This window comes from Amblyraja radiata, chromosome 3 (assembly GCF_010909765.2).
Source record: "Amblyraja radiata isolate CabotCenter1 chromosome 3, sAmbRad1.1.pri, whole genome shotgun sequence".
NCBI classification, from domain to species: domain Eukaryota; kingdom Metazoa; phylum Chordata; class Chondrichthyes; order Rajiformes; family Rajidae; genus Amblyraja; species Amblyraja radiata.
This window is the reverse complement of record NC_045958.1, coordinates 11,306,251-11,327,165: the sequence shown is the minus strand read 5'-3', so window position 1 is coordinate 11,327,165 and position 20,915 is coordinate 11,306,251. Positions and strand designations below refer to the sequence as shown.

The 20,915-nt window shown below is 43.8% G+C and overlaps 1 protein-coding gene across 3 annotated transcripts in view; it reads left to right on the top strand.

Moving 5' to 3' along the window:
- Positions 1 to 20,915, top strand: part of kiaa0825 (KIAA0825 ortholog) — a 309,772-nt gene that overhangs the window by 8,732 nt on the left and 280,125 nt on the right. For all 3 annotated transcript variants that reach the window (XM_033017288.1, XM_033017289.1, XM_033017287.1), the window contains exon 2: positions 16,255 to 16,394. In XM_033017288.1, coding sequence (XP_032873179.1) covers positions 16,264 to 16,394 — 131 coding nt within the window. In that variant the 5' untranslated portion in view covers positions 16,255 to 16,263. The remainder of the gene's footprint in view (positions 1 to 16,254; positions 16,395 to 20,915) is intronic.

Genomic DNA, 20,915 nt, shown 5'->3' with positions numbered 1-20,915 from the left:
GGCCTATCCAAGTCACCTTGCAGTCTCCTAGCATCCTCCTCACAGCTAACACTGCCCCCCAGCTTCGTGTCATCCGCAAACTTGGAGATATTGCCTTCAATTCCCTCATCCAGATCATTAATATATATTGTAAATAGCTGGGGTCCCAGCACTGAGCCTTGCGGTACCCCACTAGTCACTGCCTGCCATTGTGAAAAGGACCCGTTTACTCCTACTCTTTGCTTCCTGTTTGCCAGCCAGTTCTCTATCCACATCAATACTGAACCCCCAATGCCGTGTGCTTTAAGTTTGTAAACTAATCTCTTATGTGGGACCTTGTCGAAAGCCTTCTGGAAGTCCAGATACACCACATCCACTGGTTCTCCCCTATCCACGCTACTAGTTACATCCTCGAAAAATTCTATAAGATTCGTCAGACATGATTTACCTTTTGTAAATCCATGCTGACTTTGTCCAATGATTTCACCACTTTCCAAATGTGCTGCTATCCCATCTTTAATAACTGACTCTAGCAGTTTCCCCACTACCGATGTTAGACTAACTGGTCTGTAATTCCCCGTTTTCTCTCTCCCTCCCTTCTTAAAAAGTGGGGTTACGTTTGCTACCCGCCAATCCTCAGGAACTACTCTAGAATCTAAAGAGTTTTGAAAGATTATTACTAATGCATCCACTATTTCTGGAGCTACTTCCTTAAGTACTCTGGGATGCAGCCTATCTGGCCATGGGGATTTATCGGCCTTTAATCCATTTAATTTACCCAACACCACTTCCCGGCTAACCTGGATTTCACTCAATTCCTCCAACTCCTTTGACCCGCGGTCCCCTGCTATTTCCGGCAGATTATTTATGTCTTCCTTAGTGAAGACGGAACCAAAGTAGTTATTCAATTGGTCCGCCATATCCTTGTTCCCCATGATCAACTCACCCGTTTCTGACTGCAAGGGACCTACATTTGTTTTAACTAATCTCTTTTCACATATCTATAAAAACTTTTGCAGTCAGTTTTTATGTTCCCTGCCAGTTTTCTTTCATAATCTATTTTTCCTTTCCTAATTAAGCCCTTTGTCCTCCTCTGCTGGTCTCTGAATTTCTCCCAGTCCTCCGGTATGCTGCTTTTTCTGGCTAATTTGTACGCATCATCCTTCGCTTTGATACTATCCCTGATTTCCCTTGTTATCCACGGATGCACTACCTTCCCTGATTTATTCTTTTGCCAAACTGGGATGAACAGACTTACTGAAGTGACTCGAGGATGTTGTTGGACAATTATAATTCTGAGCTTCACATTAAAGGCAGCGAGCAGCAAAGAAGGAACTTATTCACAGTCAGAAGAAAAAAAAATTGTAAGATAGGTCCACGGGAAAATTTCATCGAAAGTCACAGATTTCTTTGATTCTATGACTTTGCATGTCATTTGTTAAGTTCAATTAAGAGTAGGTTTGGTGTAATGTAGAGGGCTAGATACTTGCACCTAGAAAAAGGATTTCATCTATTTTCACAGTATTAAAACCATAATGTATAGAGCTGGTATTTCAGCTTTTCACGGACAGCTTGATCTCCTTCTGCTTGTGATCCAATCAATACCACTCCTGAGGAGATTGCACTCAAATGGACACAAGAATGGTACTCTGTCACATGTACCTGGGTACAATGAAATTCCTTTTTTTACATTCAGTTCTGTAAAAACCTTGCTATACACAGGTACACACATACCTGTATATAAGGATGTAGGGACAGTAGATTTTACTGAGGCTGTACACAATGATACAACTGCTGATGGTAGTAGCATAATGAATTCTGAAGTGTATAGACACATCCTATCTGCTGAAGTTCAAACAAATGTGTCAAAACTCATTGGCTGGCAGTTCATCCTACAGCAAGACAATGATCAAACATATGGCTAAAGCAGGGGTCGACAACCCACGGCCCACGGGCCGAATGTGGCCCGTAACCTGAAATCACCCAGCCCATAGGCGTTTTTTTTCCCGCAAGCACAGTGGTATTTTTTTTTGCTCAGCGCTCCTCAAACCCATTCCGAGAAAAGACACCAAGTGTCACACTGACTGCTATGAGACAAACAAACAGACAGACAGACAGAGAGGGGTAAGTCCATAATGGCCGTCTCGCAAGCAGCCTGTCGTGGCCCTTCTCTGTTTTTGTTGTTTTGAGTGTGTGTTAAGGGCATGTTTTGATGTTTCTTCGTATGTTGTATATGGGGGAGGGGGCGGGGAATAGGGGGAAATGTTTCTTGTTGTGTTGCAATCCATCCCGATGCCAGTTTTAATCATCCCGACGAGAGGGTCTGAACATCGGGCCGTCGTCACAGTGAGGAATGTTGATTCCACTGTAATGGTTATTAATGCTAAATTGGGTTGGTTGTTGTTAAATCGTTGTTTTTGCAATGTTGATTCCACTTTAGTCGATGCTTATGTTAAATTGTGTTAAATGGTTGTGTTAAATTAAATTGTTTTTTTTGTACAATAAACGCGAAGTTGATCTTAAGATTCTTGAGGGTTGTTTCAATACCAGTGTCACAAACTAACTCCTATGTTCAGTAGACATAATATTTCTTAAATATATAAATATGTCAAAGTTTAATAACTATGGCAATAGATGTGGTCCTCCAATCTAACCTGGGACCCGGCCTCTAGGCAGAACCGGGTTGCCGACCCCTGTGCTAATGGCCAGTTCTCACGGTGCGACCTGAAGCAAGATGTCACTCGAGTGAAGTGGTCGTGGTCCAGCACGAGTTCCACACGATATAACGGGGGGTAGATAAAGAGTTCCCACGGTACTCGGCATTTCTGTTATTTGTGCGAGTGACTTGTCCGTCTCCCGATCTTTCCCGTTAATCTTGAATGAACATCGTGGACTGTAGTGTTGTTAATCACGTGGTACAAATTATGTTACTTTTTTCACACACTATATTGGGTTTTTTCACCCGAGCTCTTTAATGAGCTGAAGAATAATCTGTTTTTTTTTTAGACAAATGTTGTTTGGTGTGATGCACCTTCTCTCAATATGTGCAAGAAGTCGTCTTTTTATTTTGTCAAATAGGAATAAAGACTGTGTCTCACATTGACCGTGATGATTGTCTTATTTTATTATCTACTGAGAGGTGACACTTTCAGTAGATAATAAAATAAGCTCTCGACCCGAAACGCCACCCGTTCCTTCTCTCCAGAGATGCTGCCTGTCCCGCTGAGTTGCTCCAAGCAACTGGTGTCTATCTTTAAAGGACTGACCACCGGGCTGGATGTCGGGGCTGGCGTGTTGCGTTTCACAGACCGAACTGTCCAATTAATAGTAACAGATGGGCACTCCCTCTCAACCACATTCTCTTGCCTTCTCCCCATAACCTCCTGACAGCCGCACTAATCAGGAATGTATCTATCTCTGCCCCTATTCTTCACCCTTTTGACAGTAGTTTTGTTTTATTGGAGACGCGGGAGACAGCGGATGCTGGAATACTGAGCAAAACACGAAGTGCTGGAGGAACTCGGTGCATTTGTGTTTAAGAAGGAACTGCAGATGCTGGAAAATCGAAGGTACACAATAATGCTGGAGAAACTCAGCGGGTGCAGCAGCATCTATGGAACGAAGGAAATAGGCAACGTTTCGGGCCGAAACGTTGCCTATTTCCTTCGTTCCATAGATGCTGCTGCACCCGCTGAGTTTCTCCAGCATTCGTGTTTGTGGGTGGGAGTTGGGGGGAGGGGGGGGAGAGAGATAAGGCAGCCTAAAGAAAGGGTCGCCTGTCCATTTCCCTCCGTAGATGCTGCCTGGCCCGCGGAGTTCCTCCAGTCATGCCTGTGTGAGAGGGAGGGATGAGAGAGAGGAGAGAGAGAAGAGGGAGATAGTCGGAGAGGAGAGAAGGGAGGAGAGATGAGAAGTGAACCCAGAGAGAGAGAGAAGACAACGATCGAGGAGAATCACCGAGATGAGAGAACGAAGCAGGAGATTCGCGAGCAGAAGAAGTTGAACGAGAGAGAGAGAGCAGGAGAGACGAGACGCAGACTTGGAGCTAGTGACGAAGAGATCGGAGCAGAGAGATGAGAGAGGAGAGAGAACGAGCGATGATGGAGAGCAAGACGGGATCGAGAGGAGGAGAGCGAGAGAAGAGAGGTGAGTGATTGAGAGACGAGAGATTGAAGAAGAGGCGAGAGGAGAGAAGAGAGAGACGAGAGGAGAGGCGATGAGACGAGAGAGAGAGAGAAGAGAGAAGATGGACGCAGACGAGAGAGAGACGACTGAGAGAGAGACGGAGAGAGATGAGAGGAAAGGGAGAGATGACGGCCGATGAGAGGAGAGAAGAGAGATGAGAGAGAGAGGAGAGAGAGAGTTTGAGGGAGAGAGAGCGAGAGAGAGAGAGAGAGAGGAGAGACAAGGTGGATGTGAAATCTCACCTGCCTGTTTCAGTGACAGACACCCACCGCCAGTAAATGAAGACACCCCCATCTGTCTCCCCCTCCTCTCCCTCGACTCCCCCACCTTTCCCTCCCAACTCCAGTCCCGTCCGACCCCCTGGGAAACTGAAGGGAGTTGCCTGCCCGCTGTAATTAAAGAGTTCCCACGGTAGACTGTAAAACTGGGACCCTGGTTCTGGACTCCCCCAACATCGGGAACATTCTTCCTGCATCTAGCCTGTCCAATCCCGTAGATACGGATTAGACCGGTATCTAGTTATTTACTTTATTAATGATTTTAATTAAATATTGATAACATCAGGCCGCAAACGTTATTTCTTGAGTGTTAGTGCTGGACTTTGACTCGACCTTCCTAGTTAGCCGGCGCCTGAGACTGAGCCAAGCAATGGCCAGACCTGACTTCAACACAAAGTGATGGAGGAACACAAAGGGTCAGGCTCGTCCAACGCTCTGTGTTTTGCTCGTGATTCCTCCATCTGCATTTCCTCGTGTCTACAGACCAGAGTTGCCACTTGACTCCGAGATGACCATCACAGAGCATACGGAAGATAGACACGAAATGCTGGAGTAACACAGCGGGACGGGCAGCATCTCTGGAGAGAAGGAATGTGTGACGTTTCGGTTAGAGACCCTTCTTCAGAGTCTCGTCCCGAAACTTCACCCATTCCTTTTATCCAGATGCTGCCCGTCCATGATGTTATGTCTGTCTCCAGTATTACTGTGTCTATCATCGGCGCAAACCAACATCTACAGTTCTTTCCGACACATTATGATTAGAGGATACCGTCTCGCCATCACTCGGATTACCCGCTTCATTTCCAAAACGTTGCCACCTCTCTTTACTTTGCTTACTGAAGCCTGATCCTTGTCAGACCCAGTGCTCTATCGCCCAGCCTCTCATCTTTCAATCGGGTTCGGCCAGGAAGGAACTGCAGATGCTGGATTAAAACGAAGATAGACACAACATGTAGCTCAGCGGGACAAGCAGCATATCAGAAGGGTCTCGACCCGAAATGTCACCCATTCCTTCTCCCCAGAGATGCTGCCTGCCGTCGAGTTACTCCAGCATTCTCTTTAAACCGGCATCTGCTGTTCCTTCCGACACATGCACAAGAAATAGGCAACTTTTCGGGCCGAAACGTTGCCTATTTCCTTCGTTCCATAGATGCTGCTGCACCCGCTGAGTTTCTCCAGCATTTGTGTGTGGGGGTGGGAGTTGGGGGGAGGGAGGGGGGGGGGAGAGATAAGGCAGCCTGAAGAAAGGGTCGCATGTCCATTTCCCTCCGTAGATGCTGCCTGGCCCGCGGAGTTCCTCCAGTCTTAGAAACTGCTTTAGACAAAAAGAGACACAAACTGCTGGAGTAAAATAGCTCAGCAAGTGAGGTACCTGAACACTCAAAAATTAAAAAGAATGAAAATGTGATTATTTCACCTCCCTTCAACTATTTTGTGTTTCAGCATGAGAGGGATTATAACATTAGAGACATTCATCTTGTAGTGATGTGTTAATGAAGAATTGCAGACATCAATCTGATAGTAAAAAATATATTTATTTAACAATGAGGTAAAACAAGCACTGACAATCAAACTGCTCAGTTACTCACCGTTCGCAGGAGTTCCCACGGTACCCGCAAGAGTTATTACGGATATCGCACTGGCCACTATGTTCATACAATGTTGCAATGCTGCTCAAGTCACTCTTGGAGAAATTCAAAAATGTTTGAATTTTCTCCCGACCTTACCAAGTCACACGACTACCTGCCGTTAGCGCCACGGAGGTCCTCGGTGGTCCACGAATGCCGTACTGCTATCGCAGAAGGTTCCCACGATGTTAAATCTTGTTAAGTCTTGCTTCACGTCGCACAGTGAGAAAGCCCTTTAAAGCAACAAAGGAGTTTTTCAAAGCTAAAAATGGTAAATTCTTGAGTGGCCAAGTCAATCACCGGATCTGATTGCAATAATAACAAAATCCACCTGCAAGTTTCCAGAAAATGAAAGACATTAGGTTAAATAGCTTTCAAGACACTTTTCATTTATATATAATTTGCTCTCACTTTGTATCTTAAGCGAAAGTCCAATGGAATCAACATCTTGATGAATGTTTAACTCTGCTGAGTGAAGCTGCTCTGAGAAAAGTGTATTTGGCACAAAGATTATTATTGTTTAAGCAAGGTGTAATTAATCAATGAATTTGAATAATTATGATCAAGTATATGAACAGCACAAGTTGATTTACAGATGTGACCTGAATCTGGACTCTCACAGGTCAATGTACATCTCTTGTTCCAAAACATGTAATTGCCACTTCATATCCTCAGGGAAATAATGCCATCACACACAACCCAAACTTTGCAAACTTTACATCTTTACAGATCAGAAATGTTCCTATAAGAAAAAAATAATAAAATTGGTGTATCTAAACCTGAAATCCCTCTTCCGTAAAGAATCTTTTTCAGATTTTAAATACACAAATACAAAATTTAGGTAATCAAGGCATTGAGAGGATCAGCACCAGACAAGAAGCCCACATCATATGTTGGCAGCATCATTTTTTGCAAAGAACATACTTAGTTAATTGGAAGGCTTGTCAAGTGTGAAAACAATATTTGTCCAACTAGACATTGATCTTTTATAAGTTAAATGAATGTAGAGCTCCATTCTGCTGCAAAAATTTGAGTGTCAGGAAGATAATGCGGACCTTGTGATTTGACAGGAATTCTTAAAATCTGGACAGATACAGGAAATTGAATGTGTGAAAATGAAATTGACATTGACATCCTCAATTATCTTCCACTTGAATAATGATAACTCGATTAAGATGGAGACCCAAAGTGCCTAGTGTAACAGGTTAATTTTTGGCAATGTATTTACCACTAAAAAGGATGAAAAAAATAAGGCGTAATGTTTTTTAGAAATTTGCTACTTCTGAGGTTTTCAGTGAATGGTTATTTTCTGATTTGTTCCAAATCCCTTGCTCTGGCAGATTTTAAAGATATGTTTAAAGGTTCCTACAGCATTAAAATCATTATAGATTGTATTGAACAGTAGCTTCAAAACTTCATTTAGATTTACATTGATTAGTTACCATAGATGATCCTGGGCCAGTTTAGTCTAAGGCCTCCAGGCTACACCATTCTACGATTTAGGGCAGCACAGTGGCACAGCGATAGAGTTGCTGCCTTGTCGTACCAGACACTCGGGGTTGGATGCTGACTTTGAGTGCTGTCTGTACACATGGATTTTCCCTGGGTTCTTCCCACATTCCAAAGATGTGCAGATTTGTCAGTTAATTGGTTTCTGTAAATTGTTACTAGCGTGTAGGATAGAACTGTAAAAATTGTCCCTAGTGTGTGTAGGATAGGGCTAATATGTGGGGATTGCTGGACGACGCGGACCCGGTTGGCCAAAGGGCCTGTTTCCATGCTGTTTCTCTCAACTAAATTAAACTAATGCACAAGGCCCATGAATGATTACTGAGGCGAGGAGAGAATTTGATGTTGGATGTGGCATGGTGTTGGGTGTGGAATTCAGAATAAATGCAAAGACATGTGGGTGGGGGTATACGATCTACATCAGACTTTTGAGTCTTGTGTATGTTGTAGAATGTTGCTCAGTCTTGTGTTGGTTGTGTGCTTATTGAAGTCACTGCTTGTCCTGTGGCTTTCATGCACATGTGCTTTTTGATTTGGAAAGACCTGGACTCTTAAACTGAAATGTATACTTTGCTGCATCCCCTTTATGGCAGGTACATCCTTTCTTGGGTAAAGAGATTATAACTGTATCAACCTCACACATGGGGATGCATTGAAAGCTTTCTGAAAATCCAATATTTTGCTGGTTTATACCAAAGATAGACACAAAATGCTTGAGTAACTCAGTGGGTCAGGCAGCATCTCTGGAGAAAAAGAATGGGTGAAGTTTTGCGTCAGAATCCTTCTTCAGACTGAAAGATAGAGGTGTGATTAGGGAGGGAACTGGAGGCCAGGAAGAGGTAATGCAGGAGCTACTTGAAATTAGAGAAATCCACATTCATACTGCAGGGCTCTCACTTAACTTTTTTTCCCTGTTGCCAGCCAGGGAACCTTGGCAGCTTTTTAGGTTGCCAAATTACAGTTTAGGTGGTCATTTAAGAGGGTTTGCATGACGCGTGCGATAATGTGCTCGGAAGAAGTGGTAGCTACCAGTCGGAATTATGCTCAATGAGGCATTCACATATTATTTATGCTTCAAATAAAGTCACAAACTAAACATATTCACCAATCAAGACATGATATATACCACAATGACATGCAGCAAAATTATAATACAGTATCTCAACTCTTTTTACACATTGCAATTAATGCAATTTCTATTAGTTCTTTCCAGTTCCAAACAAAAATGTGGTTGGATTATTCAGCGTATGATCAACCTGTGTCAATAAATCCTGGACCATGGTAACATATATGCTTAACCATGCACACTACAGATTGATGCAAGCACGTTTTCTGTGAAGGACCGAAAATTACCATGACATGGCCGTGGCATGGGTCGTTATTGCTATTGGTACAGAAACACTCTCGCTTCCCACATAATTTATCCATAACAAAATATACAGGTTGCAAGGAAATTTCTAAAGGCATTTTATGATAATAGCTGGTAAAACCGACTATATCCATCTGACAGGTTAAACATTACACTAACTGACAAGAGATGACCAAAGGACATAACTGCTGCAAATGTTCTTTTGGTAATATGCATCAAGATACCCAGTTTCGACGAACTAGATTAAAAAAAAATTATTGATAAACGCTGTTTCTATCATTCCCACTTCAGAATTAACGTTAAAATTTCCACTGAAGTATCTCCTGACCAAATTTTTGATGTATATGACCGACTGTAGAAGTAAAACTTGGATAATCCAATGTATAGTTGCGAATGTTGCTCATTAAATAACTACAGTACTGATACTCCATATTAAGAGCATTGATTTGCCGTTAAAATGAATTCTGTAACAAGGTGTCAACGGTAGCAGTGACAATCGAACACTGTGGTTTTAATGTTTCACGTGTTCACAATTTAATTAATCCATCTTTATGGACTAAAACAAATAATAACATTGGGAATTAAAACACATTTGATTACATTCCGTTATCAAACATAGTCAATGTTCGCTCTGAAGACATTTCCAGCACAGTCGGGTCAGGGAGGGTGTGTGTGTGAATCAGTGCGGGGTGGATAGATGGCGATGGGGGGGGGGGGGTGAGAAGGTAATTGGTGCGGAATGGATGGATTGAGGCAGGTGAATTAATACGTGTTGGTTGGAGTAGTATATAAAATTGTAACGGGAGAGCACGGGGGATGTCAGTGGTGTTGAATGGGGGATCAGTACGTGATGGATGGGAGGGGGGGTCAGTACAAGATGAATGGGGGTAGATAAAAATGCTGGAGAAACTCAGCGGGTGAGGCAGCATCTATGGAGCGAAGGAAATAGGCAACATTTCGGGTCGAGACCCTTCTTCAGACTGTTCCCTCCCATTGAGACTGGGTATTGAGTAATGAGGAAGGGTTAGTTAGCAGTCTTGTTGTACGTGCCCCCTTGGGCAAGAGTGACCATAATATGGTTGAGTTCTTCATTAGGATGGAGAGTGACATTGTTAATTCAGAAACAATGGTTCTGAACTTAAAGAAAGGTAACTTTGAGGGTATGAGACGTGAATTGGCCAAGATTGACTGGCAATTAATTCTAAAAGGGTTGACGGTGGATATGCAATGGAAGACATTTAAAGACTGCATGGATGAACTACAAAAATTGTTCATCCCAGTTTGGCAAAAGAATAAATCAGGGAAGGTAGTGCATCCGTGGATAACAAGGGAAATCAGGGATAGTATCAAAGCGAAGGATGATGCGTACAAATTAGCCAGAAAAAGCAGCATACCGGAGGACTGGGAGAAATTCAGAGACCAGCAGAGTAGGACAAAGGGCTTAATTAGGAAAGGAAAAATAGATTATGAAAGAAAACTGGCAGGGAACATAAAAACTGACTGCAAAAGTTTTTATAGATATGTGAAAAGAAAGAGATTAGTTAAAACAAATGTAGGTCCCTTGCAGTCAGAAACGGGTGAGTTGATCATGGGGAACAAGGATATGGCGGACCAATTGAATAACTACTTTGGTTCCGTCTTCACTAAGGAAGACATAAATAATCTGCCGGAAATAGCAGGGGACCGCGGGTCAAAGGAGTTGGAGGAATTGAGTGAAATCCAGGTTAGCCGGGAAGTGGTGTTGGGTAAATTAAATGGATTAAAGGCTGATAAATCCCCAGGGCCAGATAGGCTGCATCCCAGAGTACTTAAGGAAGTAGCTCCAGAAATAGTGGATGCATTAGTAATAATCTTTCAAAACTCTTTAGATTCTGGAGTAGTTCCTGAGGATTGGCGGGTAGCAAACGTAACCCCACTTTTTAAGAAGGGAGGGAGAGAGAAAACGGGGAATTACAGACCAGTTAGTCTAACATCGGCAGTGGGGAAACTGCTAGAGTCAGTTATTAAAGATGGGATAGCAGCACATTTGGAAAGTGGTGAAATCATTGGACAAAGTCAGCATGGATTTACAAAAGGTAAATCATGTCTGACGAATCTTATAGAATTTTTCGAGGATGTAACTAGTAGCGTGGATAGGGGAGAACCAGTGGATGTGGTGTATCTGGACTTCCAGAAGGCTTTCGACAAGGTCCCACATAAGAGATTAGTTTACAAACTTAAAGCACACAGCATTGGGGGTTCAGTATTGATGTGGATAGAGAACTGGCTGGCAAACAGGAAGCAAAGAGTAGGAGTAAACGGGTCCTTTTCACAATGGCAGGCAGTGACTAGTGGGGTACCGCAAGGCTCAGTGCTGGGACCCCAGCTATTTACAATATATATTAATGATCTGGATGAGGGAATTGAAGGCAATATCTCCAAGTTTGCGGATGACACTAAGCTGGGGGGCAGTGTTAGCTGTGAGGAGGATGCTAGGAGACTGCAAGGTGACTTGGATAGGCTGGGTGAGTGGGCAAATGTTTGGCAGATGCAGTATAATGTGGATAAATGTGAGGTTATCCATTTTGGTGGCAAAAACAGGAAAGCAGACTATTATCTAAATGGTGGCCGACTAGGAAAAGGGGAGATGCAGCGAGACCTGGGTGTCATGGTACACCAGTCATTGAAAGTGGGCATGCAGGTGCAGCAGGCAGTGAAGAAAGCGAATGGTATGTTAGCTTTCATAGCAAAAGGATTTGAGTATAGGAGCAGGGAGGTTCTACTGCAGTTGTACAGGGTCTTGGTGAGACCACACCTGGAGTATTGTGTACAGTTTTGGTCTCCAAATCTGAGGAAGGACATTATTGCCATAGAGGGAGTGCAGAGAAGGTTCACCAGACTGATTCCTGGGATGTCAGGACTGTCTTATGAAGAAAGACTGGATAGACTTGGTTTATACTCTCTAGAATTTAGGAGATTGAGAGGGGATCTTATAGAAACTTACAAAATTCTTAAGGGGTTGGACAGGCTAGATGCAGGAAGATTGCTCCCGATGTTGGGGAAGTCCAGGACAAGGGGTCACAGCTTAAGGATAAGGGGGAAATCCTTTAAAACCGAGATGAGAAGAACTTTTTTCACACAGAGAGTGGTGAATCTCTGGAACTCCCTGCCACAGAGGGTAGTCGAGGCCAGTTCATTGGCTATATTTAAGAGGGAGTTAGATGTGGCCCTTGTGGCTAAGGGGATCAGAGGGTATGGAGAGAAGGCAGGTACGGGATACTGAGTTGGATGATCAGCCATGATCATATTGAATGGCGGTGCAGGCTCGAAGGGCCGAATGGCCTACTCCTGCACCTAATTTCTATGTTTCTATGTTTCTATTCTTCTTGAATGGGTGGATCAGTACAGGATGGGTGGGGGATCAGTACAGGATGAATGGGGGGGTCAGTACATGATGAATGAGAGGATCAGTACAGGATGAATGGGCGCATCAGTACAGGATGAATGAGGGGATCAGTACAGGATGAATGAGGGGATCAGTACAGGATGAATGAGGGGGTCAGTACAGGATGAATGAGGGGATCAGTACAGGATGAATGGGGATCAGTACAGGATGAATGAAGGGATCAGTACAGGATGAATGAGGGGATCTGTACAGGGTGAATGGAGGAGAAGTGCAGGTTGAATGGGAAGGGGGTGAGTACAGGATGAATTGGGGGACCAGTGTAGGATGGACGGGGAGTGGCAGGAGAATCAATGCGAGGTGGATAGGGTGATCAGCACAGGATGAATAGATTTGGGGGGGGGGCGATGGGGAGGGGGGTGATGGGGAGGGGAGCACAGGGGATGTCAGTGAGGACTGAATAGAGGCAGGAATGGGGATCAGTGCGGGATGGAGAGGAGGGGTCTCAGGATAAGGGGGGGAGGGGGCGTACAAGAGAGCGAGGGGGGGGGGTGGAGCGAGGTAGGGAGGAAGGAAGGTCAGCGCTCCTCGGACAACATCGCCCCGCTGCCTTGGCCCTCCCTGTCCACTGCCAAAGGGGAAGGCGGTTGGGATCGCCTCGCCACCGCCTCCCCTCCTCCGCCAGCCAACAGCAAGGTGCGGGGCCGAGCCGTGCAGCTGCTTCAGACGGTGGAAGGAGGCTTCTCCCTCCCTCCTCCCGGCCTTGGCGTGCTAGGGGGTTTGTTTTGAGAGCGGTTATCGGCAATAGCGTATTTGCAAGCAGCGGTTGCTATCAGGCCGGGTGGGGTGAGGGAGGAGGTGGAGTCGCTGTCCCGGCTCGCTCCGACCCTTCGTCACCCCGCACCTAGTATCTTTGCCCCGCACAGCCACCGCTGACACAAAACTTCACGTTCCTTTTCTCCAGAGATGCTGCCTGACCCCCTGAGTTACTCCAAATTAAACTGAGTTAAACCAGTATCTGCAGTGCCAAGCCGGTCAAAATGACTTGGCTTTTAGGTTGCCCGGCGGCTCTTTGGGTGGTCATTGGCACCCGGGCAACCGCCAATTTCGAGCCATGCATTTACTGTATCCTTTCCTTCTGTATTTGATCTCCGAAACTGTAGCACTGTCCAGATGAAACTTCATCTGCCATTTCTCCACCCATATTTCCAACTGATTAACATCATACTCTATTCATTGACAACCTTCCTCGCTATCCACATCTCCACCTCCCAATTTTTGTAGTATTGGCAAACTTACATCCCTACATTTTCATTCGAATCATTAATATATATTACAAACAACAGTGGTCCCAGTCCTTGTGGAACAATAGAATAGAATAGAATGCCTTTTATTGTCATTTAAACAGCTTGGATTGAACAAAATTGCATTTTCTACAGTCTTAACAATGACAAAAAAAAACGCAAGACGCACACTTAATGCAATTTACACAGACATCCGTCACAGTGAATCTCCAACACCTCACTGTGATGGAAAGCAAAAGTCTTATCTCTTCCCTAAGATCATCTCTGACGCCTCTCACCCTGGCCACAAACACTTTTTTTGAGTGCTTCCCTCTGGAAGGCTCTGTCAACGCCACAGCCAGACATAAAAACAGTTTTTTTCCACGAGCAGTAGCTCTACTCAACAACCAAAAGTCTGTAGCCTCCTTTTGCTCTGGTATATTATTTTATTCTTCACATGTTAAAATCATAATGTTTTATTCTTAATTGTTTATTGTATATCGTGTTGTTACTTGCACTTTTGTTATTTGTACTTTATCAGTTTATTTATTCATGTGTTTTGTAGTAAATGCCTATTATGTTCTGTGTGCTGAAGCAAAGCAAGAATTTCATTGTCCTTTCAGGGACACATGACAATAAACTTGAACTTGAACTTGTACTTGCGAGCAAAGCACCAAGGCAAATCCCATGTATGTATACATAATAGGCTAGTAAATTAATTCAATTCAATTCAGTTCAAGTCTGAAAAATGCATCTCCATCATCACCCACTGTCTTCTATGGCCATGTCAATATTGTATCCAATTTGCCAACTCACCATGGATCCCATGTTACTTAATCTTCTCAACCAGTCTAGCATGAGAGATCCTTGTCAAATAAATCCATGTAAACAACATGGACTGCCTTATCATGAATTGTTATCGCCACTTTTTTAAAACACTCAATCAAATTAATGTCACGGCCACCCTCGCACAATGCCATCTGACTATTCCTAATACATCCATGCCTTTCTAAATACTTCTACAATAATTTCTCTGCCATTGACACAAGGGTTAGAACCAGAAATAATTGGGAGTCAATAGATGTGTGAAGTTGAAAAAAAGGGGGAGGAAAAGAGAGAACAAAGGAAGTATCTGAAAGAGTGGAGATTACAGACATACAGCACGGAAATAGGCCGAAGGGAGATTGTTCAGATCACCACTGGTCACACTCCTCCAGTCCAAAAAACAACCTTCACCACCATGAAGACAAATCTACGCCTATTTTGCCCTGCATCCCATGTTCTAAAGAAGTGAATTTTCCAGCAAGTGAATTCTGTCTTCCTATTTGAGGAATGTTCCTGGCTTATATTCTTTTACAGTATTTTCGTGGGCCACAAAGCAATGGTGCATTTTGCTTACCATAACCATATAACCATATAACAATTACAGCACGGAAACAGGCCATCTCGGCCCTTCTAGTCCGTGCCGAACACGTATTCTCCCCTAGTCCCATCTACCTGCACTCAGACCATAACCCTCCATTCCTTTCTGGTCCATATAACTATCCAATTTATTTTTAAATGATAAAATCGAACCTGCCTCCACCACCTTCACTGGAAGCTCATTCCACACAGCTACCACTCTCTGAGTAAAGAAGTTCCCCCTCATGTTACCCCTAAACTTCTGTCCCTTAATTCTCAAGTCATGTCCTCTTGTTTGAAACTTCCCTACTCTCAGTGGGAAAAGCTTATCCACGTCAACTCTGTCTATCCCTCTCATCATTTTAAAGACCTCTATCAAGTCCCCCCTTAACCTTCTGCGCTCCAAAGAATAAAGACCTAACTTGTTCAACCTTTCTCTGTAACTTAGTTGCTGAAACCCAGGCAACATTCTAGTAAATCTCCTCTGTACTCTCTCTATTTTGTTGACATCCTTCCTATAATTAGGCGACCAAAATTGTACACCACACTCCAGAATTGGCCTCACCAATGCCTTGTACAATTTTAACATTACATCCCAACTTCTATACTCAATGCTCTGATTTATAAAGGCCAGCACACCAAAAGCTTTCTTTACCACCCTATCTACATGAGATTCCACCTTCAGGGAACTGTGCACAGTTATTCCCAGATCCCTCTGTTCAACTGCATGCTTCAATTCCCTACCATTTGCCATGTACGTCCTATTTTGATTTGTCCTGCCAAGATGTAGCACCTCACACTTATCAGCATTAAACTCCATCTGCCATCTTTCAGCCCACTCTTCCAACTGGCATAAATCTCTCTGTAGACTTTGAAAATCTACTTCATTATCCACAACACCACCTATCTTAGTATCATCTGCATACTTACTAATCCAATTTACCACACCATCATCCAGATCATTGATGTACATGACAAACAACATCAATACTTACCTCTAATACTTTTCTGCAATAAACAATTGCCTTTTGTCTGAACCCTGCTATTTGGTTAAACATACCTGGTACTTTGGTTGATCATTAACTTGAAACATTAACTCTAGATCTTTGCCCACAGATCCTCTGTTTTTCTAAAAATGTCCACGTTGATTTTAGGAATTTTCTATTTCAATTTTACGTCAATTAATTTCTTTTATTTGATCAGTGTTTGTTAAATCATTTTTCTAAATTGTTATTTTCAGAGTTTGGTGATGGCATGGGAAGGAGATTACCATTTGGATTATTCCTGTTCAGGCTACATGTTGGATTGCATACCTGGGGATTTGGAATTGCATCAAGCTCTTGATGATATTGATGAGCGACTGAAGCAGAATGCTGCAGGGTAGGTCGTTCTATAAATTACATTTTATAGATTGAATGATTAGCAGCAGTTTTTTCAGCTAAGATGCCGGTTGAGCATGGTGATTATTTGCGTGCTCTTCCAAGAGAATGATCTATTATCATCAGAAATAATTGCACTACTCATTTAAACATCTTTCCTACCTGCAAGTATAGAACCATTTTTAAATGTTCTAATGACATTTTCTGATGTGCTGCACTGCTGGTAACTATATTTTGCTTTCTGTATCTTCCCATTCCTCTACCTATTGTAATTGTGCTTGACCTGATTATATTTATGTATAGTATTATCTGATCTGATTAGATAAAATGCAAAACAAACGGCACCTCCGTACAAGTGACAATAATAAACCTAAACCTAAACATAGAATTGTATGATCATATATCTAGTTTTGTAAGTTGTTGTTTCCTTTAATTAGGTGCAAGTGGTTCTAGGTTTAAAAAAAAAAGAGGTACTGGGAAGTCTAATCAGCCCATTATGTTTAGGTGGTCAGAATAAAATTGTTTATCTTAATCACAAATAACTTGATATAGAGTTTATTACAATACACAATTCCAATGATCTGTTATTGCATGACTTGGCGGCAAAACTGAATCAGACAGTTCTGTATATTAATGTTTTACCGAGGAAGTAATGCACTGTAGGTGGTGGTTTGCTGATGGTGATATATGATGTTTCTGCGCATGTGACTGTGAGACTCTACATTGAAACTTCATTAGTTCTGTTAGATAGAACGACCTTTGCAGTAGTCGACAAAGAGTTATTTTTATATTCTGCCCAACAACTATCTTTTAAACAGCGCCACCAGTCACAGATTAAATTATCTTTTTGTTGTTCTGAAACAGTATGTAGACCATACTGGTAAAATAGACTTTTGACGCATATTCGTTTAGTTAGGGACTTCCAGAATCTCACTGCTTGGTAATTGGAAAAAATACTCAACTCTGCTCTAACCCTTCCAAGAATGACATAACTATGCCATTTGTGTATGTCCCCTCTGCTATGGAAACTGTAGATTTTTCCTATTTACCCCAAGGCCCTGATTATTTTATATACTAAAATTCAATCAACGCTCGATCTTTGTTCCAAAGAAAACAACCATTCTCAGGGGAGGGGGAGGGGGGGGTGGGTGTGGGCTCACTGGTTCCCGGCCTCTGCTCCGACCGCACTCCTGGCTCCAGGACCCGGCTCCGGACTCACTCAGCTGCTCCTGGCCCCAGCGCCTGTTGCGCGAACACAGCCCGCCCCCACCCGCGAACACAGTCCGTCCCCGCCCACAGAACACAACCCACACTCTGCTGCTTCAGCTCTATTCTCGGCGGCTTCTGCACGGGCGGCTTCTGCACGGGCGGCTTCTGCACGGGCGGCTTCTGCACGGGCGGCTTCTGCACGGGCGGCTTCTGCACGGGCGGCTTCTGCACATGCTCACGGACTCAGCCCCGCCTCCAGGGATTTATTCTCCAGTGGGTGCCAGAAGGGGTGTTACCTTCATGGTGACTGACAGGCGAGAAGACCAATCTGCTGATCTCACTATTTTTTAAACTTTCATAACGTTTGTAATCTTACACCAATCGGAACAAAACTGGGTGCGCTTGGAGAACGGCGAGTTAGGTGGCGAAAAAATCCGACGATATAGGGTACCGTTTTTGCACAAATTTAGACAACAGAGACCGGAAGTGATCAAGATGAGAGTTTTAGTAATAGTATAGATAGATAGATGGATGGATGGATGGATGGATGGATGGATGGATGGATGGATATAGATGGATATGGATATAGATGGATATAGATGGATATAGATGGATGGATATAGATGGATATAGATGGATATAGATGGATATAGATGGATGGATATAGATGGATGGATATAGATGGATATAGATGGATGGATATAGATGGATATAGATGGATATAGATGGATATAGATGGATATAGATGGATATAGATGGATATAGATGTAGATGTTTCCAGAATTGTGCATATTAATCCACCCATGGCCTAACTAGGATTAATTATGGTCCTATATTAACTCCCTACTCTTGTATTCTATATCTCAGTCAATAAAGGCACATATTTTATTTGCCTTTACCTTGTCTACTTTTCTGCTACCTATGGGGGTTCTCTGAACATGACTTAATATCATGTATTTCCTTATTTATCCTTCCCAAGCAAATTATTTCACAATCATACTCAAAAACAGACCTTTCGGTCTATCAGGTCAATGCTAATTCCATTTAAATTCTTGATCTGTAGCCTTTTTTGGCTTGGTCATTCATAAGATCATAAGAGATAGGAGTAGAATTAGGCCATTCGGCCCATCAAGTCTACGCCATTCATTCATGGCTGATTTATCTCTCCCTGCTAACCCCATTCTCCTGTCTTCTCCCCATTACCTTTGACACCAGTACAAAACAGAATGTCTTTTAGTTCTGAGGTTCTTTATTTCTAGTCCTAGACTCTCCCACTAGTGGAAACATCCTCTCCACATCCACTCTTTCCAAGCCTTTCACTATTCTGCACGTTTCAATGAGGTGCCCCCTCATTCATCTAAACTCCAGCGAATACAAGCACAGTGCCGTCAAACACTAATTATATGTTAACCTACACATTCCTGGGATCATTCTTATAAACCTCCTCTGGACCCTCACCAGAGCCAGCACATCCTTCCTCAGATATGATGCCCAAAATTGCTCTTAATAATTCGTGCTTGTCCAGATACTTTTTAAATGATATGAGAGTACAGGTACACAACCTTTTATCCGAAAGCCTTGGGACCAGACACTTCTCGGATTTCGGAATTTTTCGGATTTCGTAATGGAAGATTTTTAGCGTAGATTAGGTAGGTAGCGGGGGCGGCTTGAAAAGTCTGGAGAGGCTGCCTCCTCCCCGGGGAATCATTGTAAATCATTGCTTAAATGTTAGTCAGTTAGTTTGGAGGGATTTTATGTGGTGGGGGGGGGGTGAAGGGGGAAACTTTAATTCTTAGTCCCCTACCTGGTCGGAGAGGCGGGGAGCGGTCAATGCCTTACCGGGTCGCCGTGCAGTAAGCTCCGGAGCGCTGTGACCGCCGACTCCCAACATCGCGGAGCTGGGGCTGCGGGCGTCCGGCCGCGGGCCGCGCTGGATTTGGAGCGCCGCGCAGTCAGGGGTAGAGTTGCCGGGGTCGGAGCTACAACTGGCGCCGCCCGCGACCGGACGCCCGCAGCCCCAGCTCCGCGATGTTGGGAGTCGGCGGCCACAGCGCTCAGGAGCTTACTGCACGGCGACCCGGTAAGGCATTGCCCGCTCCCCGCCTCTCCGACCAGGTAGGGGACTAAGAATTAAAGTTTCCCCCTTCACCCCCCCCCCTTCGCATAAAAGCCCTCCAAACTAACTGACTAACATTTAAGCAATGATTTACAGATGTTTAAGTGTCTCCCCGGTCTCCGGGGAGGAGGCAGCCGCTACAGTAGTACAGACCTGGGTTTACCGTGGGTCGTTTCGGGTCAAGTTTGGTGCCAAACGCGAGCTTTGGTGTGCAGACGACATCCTGGAAAAAATGTCCGGTTTTCGGAGCTTTTCGGTTTCCGGAATTTCGGATAAAAGGTTGTGCACCTGTATCTGGCTTCTCCGCCTCTTAGATTGTGTGTTCCAATTTGCAAACACCCTCTGGAGGAAACATCTTTCTTTCGACCCCCTACAACCTTCTTACTCCTCACATTAAACTGTGCTCTAAGGTTTTAGACATCTCCCATTATAAGGAAAGATTTCTTGCTATTCACCCTCACAATTTTGGGTCCCACTTCAGCTTCCCCCCTGAAATAGAATCCCAAATTTCCTGGAATTTGATGGTATTTCCTGAAACTTTCAAAAATGCTTCCTGTAGGCTATTTGTTGTTTTTTTTCGCGGGCACACGTTGACAACACAAAGAAAAACAAGGCAAAACAAATCCATGTAACTACACCGTATCTGCGTGCTTCTGTTACTCACTTGTACAGTGTTATGCAAGGCAGCTTTCGTTGCCTTCAACAGCTTTCATTGTCTTCGTTTTTTCAACCTGCTCTCATGTGTCTCAGTCTCTGCTCTCTCCCTCTCTCCCTCCCTCCCTCTCTAAACTATTATCTAAATGGTGGCCGACTAGGAAAAGGGGAGATGCAGCGAGACCTGGGAGTCATGGTACACCAGTCATTGAAAGTGGGCATGCAGGTGCAGCAGGCAGTGAAGAAAGCGAATGGTATGTTAGCTTTCATAGCAAAAGGATTTGAGTATAGGAGCAGGGAGGTTCTACTGCAGTTGTACAGGGTCTTGGTGAGACCACACCTGGAGTATTGCGTACAGTTTTGGTCTCCAAATATGAGGAAGGACATTATTGCCATAGAGGGAGTGCAGAGAAGGTTCACCAGACTGATTCCTGGGATGTCAGGACTGTCTTATGAAGAAAGACTGGATAGACTTGGTTTATACTCTCTAGAATTTAGGAGATTGAGAGGGGATCTTATAGAAACTTACAAAATTCTTAAGGG